General features: G+C 38.7%; 2 protein-coding genes across 2 annotated transcripts in view; one reads left to right on the top strand and one right to left on the bottom strand.

Annotated features, from left to right (window-relative positions):
• Positions 1-5,883, top strand: part of LOC109848897 — an 8,448-nt gene extending 2,565 nt beyond the window's left edge. The window contains exon 2 of the mRNA XM_020418620.1: positions 5,324-5,883. Within this exon, the coding sequence (XP_020274209.1) occupies positions 5,324-5,557 (234 nt within the window). The 3' untranslated portion in view covers positions 5,558-5,883. The remainder of the gene's footprint in view (positions 1-5,323) is intronic.
• LOC109848889 lies at positions 6,228-9,793 on the bottom strand. The gene is made up of 4 exons (XM_020418610.1): positions 9,497-9,793; positions 7,939-8,418; positions 7,029-7,190; positions 6,228-6,598 (listed from the first exon to the last, which is right to left on the bottom strand). The coding sequence occupies exons 1-4, from the start codon at positions 9,620-9,622 to the stop codon at positions 6,503-6,505; spliced, it is 864 nt and encodes a 287-aa protein (XP_020274199.1). The 5' UTR covers positions 9,623-9,793; the 3' UTR covers positions 6,228-6,502.

The following is a 10,643-nucleotide window of genomic DNA, read 5'->3' as shown; positions in this document are numbered from 1 at the left end:
GTCGCCATCTTTGCCGCCTTCTGTGCTTGTCGCGGTCATATCATCGATCCCTCAGAACCCCAGATCCCCTTCTTCACCGATGCCGCCTCTTTCATCCTCGTCGACAGCCGTTTTCTGTGCTGTCACCGACAGCCACCTCCGTCGTCGTCATCCTCTGAGACCCAGATCAGTCTCTTCTGCCGTCGTCACCGAACCCTATGTCCTCTTTTCACTCGTCTTTTTTTTCATTCGTCCTTTAGCTTAAAAAAAGGGAGGAGGAGATTTGAGTATTTTAATATTGGGCCGATGAAAATGCCTTTTTTTTTCTTCAAATTGATCTGCAAATTGATTTGATTGGACAGTGACAAAAAAAAAACAGTAACAAAAAAAGGAAATTTGGGACCCTGTCCTTGCTCTAATCTATGCCTATGTATTAATTTTTCAAGTCCTACTTCTCTGATTAAGATTCTACTACCCTAGCTATTTGACTACTACTTGACTATTTGACTACTTCCTGTCTACTATTATTGTGCAACAATGTCGGAAATCTCCTCCTCTACTCCTCTCTCTGCTGCTGCTGATGAGACTTCTACGTCCAAGGTAGTCTTGGGTACTACAATAAAATTGAATGGTACAAACTATCTGTTTTGGACACAGGCTCTCCGCATATTCACTGGTGCTCAGAGCAAACTCCCATATCTTCTGGCCTCTCCACCCCCATCACACATCCCACCTATAATTCCTGGCTCTCGTCTGATTATTGTGTTATAACTTGGCTTCTCAACAGTATGGAAGCACAGATCAGTAGCAGTGTCATGTTCTTAACCACTGCGAAGGAGATATGGGACAACCTAAAGATTATGTACGTGAATGAGAAGAATGCTTCCCGTGTATTTGAGATCTATGAGCGACTGTTCGCGCTCAAACAGTGAGATATGTGAGTTCCTGAGTTCTTTGGTGAGTTGAAAGGACTGATAGACGAACTAGAGATGCATTAGCCTGCAGTAGCTGATGTATCGACGCTATTGAGATATCGTCACGACCTGACAGTGTCCAAGTTTTTTTCTAGATTGCATCTTACCTTACGTTCCCAGGTGAGAGGACAAATATTGGGTGGAGATACCATCCCCTCATTGACTGCTATATTCTCTAAGGCCATGCAAATTTCTATTGGTATTACTTCTAATACTACTGCACTGTCTCCACCTTCAGTGGATCAGTCTGCCATGTTCTCTAGTCGAGGAAGAGGTCGCGGTCGCGATCGTGGTCGTGGTCGTGATTTAGGGGGAGGACGTGGCTCCTTTGGTGGGAGACGGGGTGATTCTGATAGGGGCTCAGGTCAGTGTGGTCACTGTGGGAGGACCAATCATATTTTTAAGAAGTGCTGGGAGAAGTTTGGTCGTCCCCTGTGGGCCCAGGTGGCTGACGCCGAGTCGATTCGCTCGTCTATTTCTGCTACTACTTTTGGTGGTCTAGCTGCTACTGTTCCTACTGTTCAGATTTCTCAGACGGATTATGAGAGGTTACGTCAGCTAGAGCTCTCTCAGAACAGTCATTCTACTACTCATGCATCTTTTTCAGGTACAGATTATGAGGAAGCTTTGTTAGTACCAGCCTGAAAGCAGGCTATGGATGAGAAGATGAATGCACTATTTTTTAGAGGGACTTGAGATATGATCTCTCTTCCTACTGGAGCAACTATGGTTGGTTGCAGATGAGTGTATACCTTGAAATATCACCCTGATGGGTCTGTTGACCGATATAAAGCTCGCCTAATTACTAAAGGTTATACCCAGACATATGACATTGATTATTTTGAGACATTTTCTCCTGTTGTGCGTCTCAACTCCATCAGAATTTTTTTCTTTTTGGCTGTTAATATGGATTGAGCAATGCACTAACTAGATGTGAAGAATGCTTTCCTTTATGGTGATTTGGACAAGGAGATTTATATGGAGCAATCTCTTGAGAATGTTGCTTAGGAGGAGAATATTATCTGCAGGCTGAGGAAGATCATCTATGGGTTAAAATAGAGTCCTCGAGCTTGGTTTGATAATTTCAGCAAGGTTATTTCTAGTGTTGGTTTCCAACGCTATCATTCTGATCACTCTGTCTTTCTTCAACGCACAACTTGTTTGGTTATTTTAGCCGTATATGTTGATGATATTCTGCTGACTGAGAATGATTCTGTTGCCTTAGCAGAGACTAAGGAGTATCTAAACCGTCATTTTGTCACTAAGGACATGAAAAAACCCAAGTATTTTCTTGGGATTGAAATTGCATATCAAAAGTATGGCCTGTTATTGTCCCAGAGGAAGTATTTGCTAGATTTACTAGAAGAAGCAGGTCTCTTGGGATGCAAACCTGCAAGCACTCCAATGGAGGCAAATGTTAATTTGTGACGTGATGATACTTCTTCACTAGATGACGTTGGACGATACAGGAGATTGATTGGGAAGCTAATCTATTTGACAGTTACCAGACCTGATATTACCTTTGCAGTAGGTGTACTGAGCATGTTTATGCACAAACCTAGAGAGGTTCATTGGACAGCTGCTCTGAAAATTTTGGCATATGTTAAAAGTTGTCCTGGTAAGGGATTGATATATAAGAAGCATGGGCATACTCACATTTCTGCTTTCTCTGATGCTGGCTATGCAGGAAACATGAGAGACCAAAAGTCAACCTCAGGATTTTGTACTTTTGTTGGAGGTAATCTTGTGACTTGGAGAAGTAAGAAACAAGATGTAGTATCATCGTCTAGTGCAGAGGCCGAATATAGAGCAATGACTCACATTGCTTGTAAGTTGGCGTGACTACGAAAGTTTATGACAGAACTTGGTTTTGTTCAGCCTGGACCCATGCCTATGCATTATGACAACCAATCTGTCATTTACATTGCACAGAATCCTGTGTTTCATGAAAGGACAAAACATATTGAAGTTTACTGTAATTTTGTCAGAGATGCTTGTGAGAAGAAGATAGTGTCTCTCATATTCACTCCATCCTCACAATAACTTGCTGATATTCTTACCAAGGCTACTTTTTCAAAAGTGTTCTCTACTATATCTGTGACAAACTGGGCATGATGCATATCTATGCTCCAGCTTGAGGGGGAGTGTTGGATTAAGTCTATTGGGTATTGGGTTAATAAGCTGTGACCCGTTAATATGGATTGAGCAATGCACTAACTAGATGTGAAGAATGCTTTTCTTTTTGGCTGTTAATATGGATTGAGCAATGCACTAACTAGATGTGAAGAATGCTTTCCTTTATGGTGATTTGGACGAGGAGGTTTATATGGAGTAACCTCCTGGGTATGTTGCTCAGGGGGAGAATATTATCTGCAGGCTGAGGAAGGCTATCTATGGGTTAAAACAGAGTCCTCGAGCTTGGTTTGATAAATTCAGCAATGATATTTCTAGTGTTGGTTTCCAATGCTACCATTCTGATCACTCTGTCTTTCTTCAACGCACAACAACTGGTTTAGTTATTTTAGCCGTATATGTTGATGATATTCTGCTGATTAGGGGTGATTCTGTTTCCTTAGCAGAGACTAAGGAGCATCTAAACCGTCATTTTGTCACTAAGGACATGAAAAAACCCAAGTATTTTCTTGGGATTGAAGTTGCATATCAAAAGCATGGCATGTTATTATCCCAGAGAAGTATGTGCTAGATTTACTAGAAGAAGCAGGTCTCATGGGATGCAAATCTGCAAGCACTCCAATGAAGATAAATGTTGATTTGTGGCGTGATGATACTTCTCTACTAGATGACGTTGGACGATACAGGAGACTGCTTGAGAAGCTAATCTATTTGACAGTTACCAGACTTGATATTACCTTTGCATTAGGTATACCGAGCAGGTTTATGCACAAACCTAGAGAGGTTCATTGGACATCTGCTCTGAAGATTTTGGCATATGTCAAAAGTTATCATGGTAAGGGATTGCTATATAAGAAGCATTTTTATACTCATATTTCTGCTTTCTCTGATGTTTGCTATGCAGAAGACATGGGAGATCGAAAGTCAACCTCAGGATTTTGTACTTTTGTTGGAGGTAATCTTGTGACTTGGAGAAGCAAGAAGCAAGATGTAGTATCACGGTCTAGTGCAGAGGCCGAATATAGAGCAATGGCTCACACTGCTTGTGAGATGATGTGACTACGAAAGTTTATGACAGAACTTGGTTTTGTTAAGCCTGGACTCATGCCTATACATTGTGACAACCAGTCTGCCATTTACATTGCACAGAATCCTGTGTTTCATGAGAGGACAAAACATATTGAAGTTGACTGTAATTTTGTCAGAGATGCTTAGGAGAAGAAGATAGTGTCTCTCATATTCACTTCATCCTCACAACAAATTGTTGATATTCTTACTAATGCTACTTCTTCAAATGTGTTCTCTACTATATGTGACAAGTTGGGCATGGTCTATGCTCCAACTTGAGGGGGGGTGTTAGATTAAATCTATTGGGTATTGAGTTAATGGGCTGTGACCCGTTAACCATACCTCTATTTGTATGACTATATATATATATATATATATCTCTAACTATCATCTTAATTATTATGGCGTAAGGGTTTTGCTCTTCATCTGTTTCTACAAGAAGAGCACTTGGCCCTGACTGCCCCATAGCGTATGCTTCCAACAACCTAGTTACAAATTGAATTCACTAGTATATAAGCACTGTAATATATTATCGGCTGCTTAGTTCTACGTAGATAAATGGATAGTTGAAATATCTTAATCTGATAGATGGATTCTGATCTGATGTATATCTGATCTGGTGAATCTTTTGATAAATGAAGTGGATTTGAACAGTTGAGATCTCCTTCATTACATCTACTAGAAAACTTGTAACTATTGAAGGAGTTCTACATGAACGCTTAAATTTCTTGCTATTGTATAGAATTGTCCATTAAATTAGTTTTTGTAGTTAGCCTTTTGGGAGTAACTTACAATATCCAGACTTAAAGTTCTTAGTAATACTTTTCAATGTAATCTTGACTACGCAAGAATTTAGCATAATGAGCGGAATTTTCTCTACCCGTTAAAGCTGTTTATGAGAATCTCCAATTGTTCAGGGGGTTCAATATAATTTTTATACTTCAGGTGAACTTTCAATGATTTATAAATAGTCCATGGGGGCTTTGTTGCAAAGTTTAAGGGGGTGTGCAGAATCCACCCATAAAAATATTTTGCAGGGCCTAATGACTGTCCAGTGTCCAGTGTCCAGTGCCACTTTTCCTTGTTGGCTTGCTCACCCTTATGCCAACACTACATCACTTTTGTCTCCATTTCATGCTTTGAGGTTAATATAGTGTGCATTTTGGCAGGATACGATGTTGGTACCCCTGAAGCAGAGGCCGCAGACTTTGGATGCACGCTTTGCAAGTATGAAGGAGAACAGGATGAGGGTGATTTCATCACAGCAAAAGGCTTTTCATGATAACGGACGTTATAATGCACAAAGGCGTCGTTTCCAACAGCAGCAGCTACAACAACGGCCTGTTCAAGCCACTAGAGGCGGAGCTTTGTCTGGACGCCGGCCAGGCTACTATGTCAAATGAATGGTACGAGTCAAACAAATGAAGGAAGTCTGTGGTGTTTTTTGAGTTTCTATCCTCACAGTTTGTTGGCCTTGCGTTCTTTTCTTGTTGCTTTGTTTCAGTATATATTCTTTTAGTCAAAACAGTGCATCAGACATAGCTGGTTAAATTTACGCATCTCCTGGTTAAATTTACGCATCTCCTGATTCGGGAGAGTTGATACCAAATTAATTCTGTTTTATGTTTCATGGCTCTGATGATTAACGTCTAGATCCGTTTTCACTTGTATGTGGATTATTGTACGTTTAAGGTGAAAGAAATTCAGGAGAACGATACCAAATTAGTTCTGTCTTATGTTTCATGATTCTGATGATTAATGTCGACATCCATTTTGTCTTGTATGTGGATTAAAACTAGTTTCGTTTTCGATCACATTTCCCTTGGGTCAAAACCAGGGCTAGTCCTGGTCCAATTATAGAGCCAAACGCATCCGAGTAGATGTTAACATTTTTGTTTTAGGGAAGTCTGAACCGGGGAATAGAGCTTTAACGATTGAAAACAAAAAAAATTGGATTTGAGGAGTTTACATCCTCATCACAATCAACCTCCTTCCTCACGTTTATCATATAATTAGGCGAAGTGAGTGTTGATGCATAACCAACTTAAAAACATAACTCTTAACGCAGAGTAATTCTACAAAAGCCAATTGGGGGACATCCAGCATATTCATCTTTTATTAAAACCTTTTCACAGATCTACGTAGCTACAAATAGAGAAGGGCAGGAAGAATATTACATGAAGGATACTTACTACAGCAAAGACATATACCAATAGATCATTGAAGTCATCATAGTATAGAGCCTGATCTTTTCTATTATTGAGTCGACTTCGAAATTTTAAATCCAGTGGAATTAGTAGTAGCGCTGAATATTTTTCCCTTTGCAAGATATATATATATAACTCAATTTACTTGAGCAATTTAGAGATATCACAATCTTCGGTCTTCGCAAATCGTCCTCGTACTCTTGGCTGGTTATCTGCTAAGGCCTTCCTGCATTCATACTGCAAAGCCACGGCTTACATCAAAATGACTGGACAAATTTTCAAAACCGACCACTTTGGGATTTTAATTGCAAAAAACGACCCATTTCAATCTTATTTATAAAAACCGACCCAGTTGGTTGAAACTGGGTCGGTTTTTAAAAAAAAATTTCCCAAACTTCACGGGAGTTCAACTCCCGTGAAGTTTTGTTATGAGAAAAACTTCACGGGAGTTCAACTCCCGTGAAGTTTCCCAAAAAAAATTACAAAAACCGACCTGTTTTCAGCCCCTGGCTGAAAACAGGTCGGTTTTTGTAAATATTTTCAAAACCGGTCGTTTTTTGCAATTAAAAACCCAAAAGGGTCGGTTTTGAAAATTTGTCCGACTTTATAACTAATAACTTCATTGACAGTATGAGAAAACTGAAGATGCTAATTTAGTATGGGATACCTTGATTTTTCTTCCAAAATTCCTTTTACTCTTCTTCTTCCAGTATCTTGAAAGTTTCTGCTGTCGGTCCTCGGTCCTCAGCTCACCGATGGTAGGTTGTCTCTCCAAACAGACATGAGCGTTGCTCGTGTTTCCTAAATTTGTGGCAGAACTTTCAAGAGCCTGTTTAGAAAAACGCAAATCAGAGACCTGGAAATTGCCAGGGATACCTAAACATCTCAGTTCTTATCCTATATACTCGGATTAAGCAATTCTTTTTAAAATATAGTTTTCCATTACTATAATTTCTCTTCCTCATATTTCTCTCTCTCTCAAAAAAAAAAAAAAAAAAATCTTTTCCTCGTAGTTTTATTTTCATGTGTAACGGGCTGCTGTCCTTTTCAATTTTATCAATATCTAATATTAATCCTTCGCAATTTTTTGACAATATGTAACATTGGGTGGTTGATGGGTGTTGTTTATTCCTTCAATTAGCGATGGTTTCGATATTTTGCTAATTTAAGCGAATGAAAAATCAAAGAGTACCCGGAATTTTCAATCCATTGTACCAATTAAGAAAATGAACATTAAACTGTGTAACTACCCCCATTAAAACGAATGACTTTTAACTAGTACTAATTCTTGAACGCATCGGTAGTAAATTTACAGCAAATTTTTCATTTTATGATGGAAGCCAAGACATGAGAGATGGATAGTAAACGCATTCCTTAAAGGAAGTTAAGCATTTTAACTTGTGAAGAGATGCCTGTTCAACTATAGGGATCTGGTTATAAGTAGATTATCAGCGTTCAAATAAATTTTTTTGGCATTAGCATTCATTTTCTGGAATACTAGTTGATTTGGTTTTATAAAAAAAATAATGAAAAATGAACACCAATTGAAAGAGTACACAAGAGCCAAATTGTCTCACCTGAATATCTCCTTCACTGTATGCCCTCCTCAATCCAAACGCCGTTTCAAAATCCATTGCCTGAAAATCTAAAAAATTCGGTCTCATATTGCAACCCCCCACCATCTCCACAGAATTGAGACACCCGGTGCTTAAACTTTTTTGCAAATTTCCTTGTCCATCCGATCTGATACCTTCGAGATTCAAAGCTTGCTCTATTCCCGTCACAGGAATCTTAACATCGTTAGCCTCAGGACATTGTTCGTTGATTAAATACTGGGCTAGAAGTTCGTTCTTGCAGTCGTATAGGACGTTGTTCAGATGTACATTTTGGATGGTTTCGTTTGCGATATCTTGTCCATTAGATATAATTGTCATAGCAGCACTGAGAGGATCCAGTGCAAGCTCAGGTTCTTCTAGGATCGGAGCTGGAGCTTCGAATAGAACCCCTTCAGCTCCTAGATCATACTCCAAAATATTGGATGTTTGCATCATGTTTCCCTTCAGAGGTGGGGGGGAAATAATAGAGAAAGTATAAATGATTTAGTTAAAAGTACTTGGTATACCTGAAACTGCTAGATACAGCAACTGAAGGAAGATTAAAGGGATAAGGTATTCACACTGATCTATTTTACTTGCAGTATAAGCTATTCACACTGATCAGAATCACAAATCAACAACTTTATGCTCATCATATGTTTTACTCAAAAAATGATTGTGTTGTTTTAGTGAAGATTATATGTTATATTAATCACTGTGAAAAGCTAATACACAAAAATCAGAGATATATTTCATTTTTGTTTTAGCTAGTGCTAGTTATCATTGCTCCTAAAAATGCTGCAATGACAAATGGAGGAATATAAGGGAATATAATCATCACTAAATGACAAAGGGACTGCAATATAAGCTCCTCACATAACTTGTTACACAACATGGTAGAGAATTATTAACCAACCAATTGTGGTCATATCACAAACTTAAAAAAATCTATCACAAGCTAGCTATATCTAAATGTACTTCTCATTAAAAAGAACCAAGCAAAAAAAAAAAAAAAAACACTGCTACTTCCTCAATACAACGAATGGAGACAAAGTTGCCGATTTTATAGCAAAAAGATTTTCCCCCCCTTCTGAAAATATTTTCTTTGGCAAGCAAAGTTTCATCACAAGGCTACCTATAGATATATTTCAACAAAAAAAAAAGAAAGGCAGCAGCAGTCAAAACTCACTCCACAAATAATTGACTATACCGTTCACATACAACGGGCAACCCACATGTGAAAGCATCAAAATTATGCACAAAAAAACCCTGAAAAGAGTTCAACGTGTCACATCTGAAAATTGTCACATACTGAGAATCTAATATTGTCAATTTTCTCACATACAAGCCATGAGCTCAATTTACCAAATTACCCCCAAATATCTCCCAAAGGGCTTAACCTTCAATTAATTAATTATTTTTTTTTAAAAAAAGGGCAAGCTGAAAACAGGGAAAGAAGAAGAGCACCCATATGAAGGAAGAAGGTCATATTAATCCTAGAAAAAAAATAGAAATAATTAAAAACTACATATATGTATACCATGTGAGGGACATCATAGGGGAGCTCAGTGTGGAAGCTGCAGAGCAGATTCTCGTCAGCTGGTTGAGAGAGGTGGTGAGTGAAGCTCTGCAGCACGGGAAACATGAGTCCGGACTCAGCATGCATGACTCTCTCTCTCTCTCTCTCTCTCCAATTGCTTTCTCTCTCTAGAAGTACAACCTCCCTCTCTCTCTCTCTCTCTCTAGGAAGTGTAACCTCAGTTACTGTTGTTGTTGTTTCTTGTGCGTGCTGCGTCCGTGACAGAGAAGGGAGATAAGAAAGGACAAGGGAGGTGATGAGCGGAGCGGTGTATTTATAGACAACAAATCAAGAGGAGAAAAGTATGAAGATATATATGCGCACCTATGCGTAGATCTAAGAGCTTAGACGTGTATTATTGAGTACCGGCCGAGCCATGTGCATGTGATATCCTCAACGGAAGATGGGTACTATAAAGAGAGAATATTATGATACCGAGTATCCGGTGGGGGAACGATCATCTAAACGTGCACCCAAGAGATATCAACTCTTACATCGTTAAACTTTGCGCGTTAATCTAAGGATTGCTATTATTTGAGTACATATATATTTATTGTCGTAGGCTGTTCTCACCGGATATTTTCTCCCCCAAAGAGATGGATCTCCTCGGATCCTACATCAAAATTCTTAGGCGCCCCATGAGCACTACACCACAAAAATATGGGAGGATGTGTAGCGCGAGAAAAATTATATTTAATTACATCACCTCCTCATTTGCAAGTGGTTTGTGATACATGACATATTCTGTCGGTGTGGGGTAGTTAGCTTTCCTCCGGGTTCTTGACACGGATCAAAATTCTTTTTTTTCCAATTCTAAGTCCATTTCCACTAGAATTTTTTTTTAAATTTTTTTGTCATATTTAACCAATGAATATTCTTCAAATCTATATCAAACCAAGCTGATCGAAATTAGCTTGGTCGCTTCACTTGGGTTTATTCGATTTTGGATTGGACTCATTTAACTAAGAAAAAGAGTAATGCTGATCCTAAAGAAAGATATATGTTAAAAAAATTTGGTACAAGAAAAATGTGTATTAAGGGTTGATAAAAGAATAATGCAAATTAATTGAAAAATAAAAGTTTTAAAGAAGAAGGAGAAAGAAATTGG

Source organism: Asparagus officinalis, chromosome 1, assembly GCF_001876935.1.
Source record: "Asparagus officinalis chromosome 1, Aspof.V1, whole genome shotgun sequence".
Lineage (NCBI taxonomy): Eukaryota > Viridiplantae > Streptophyta > Magnoliopsida > Asparagales > Asparagaceae > Asparagus > Asparagus officinalis.
This window is presented reverse-complemented; position numbering and strand designations above follow the sequence as displayed.

Coding starts and splice junctions, on each gene's coding strand:
- LOC109848889 (XM_020418610.1), bottom strand. CDS start 9,622: ATGCATGCTGAGTCCGGACTCATGTTTCCCGTGCTGCAGAGCTTCACT. Junction 8,419..9,496: donor CCTATGATGTCCCTCACATG/GTATACATATAT, acceptor CCACCTCTGAAG/GGAAACATGATGCAAACATC. Junction 7,191..7,938: donor ACAGTGAAGGAGATATTCAG/GTGAGACAATTT, acceptor TTTTCTAAACAG/GCTCTTGAAAGTTCTGCCAC.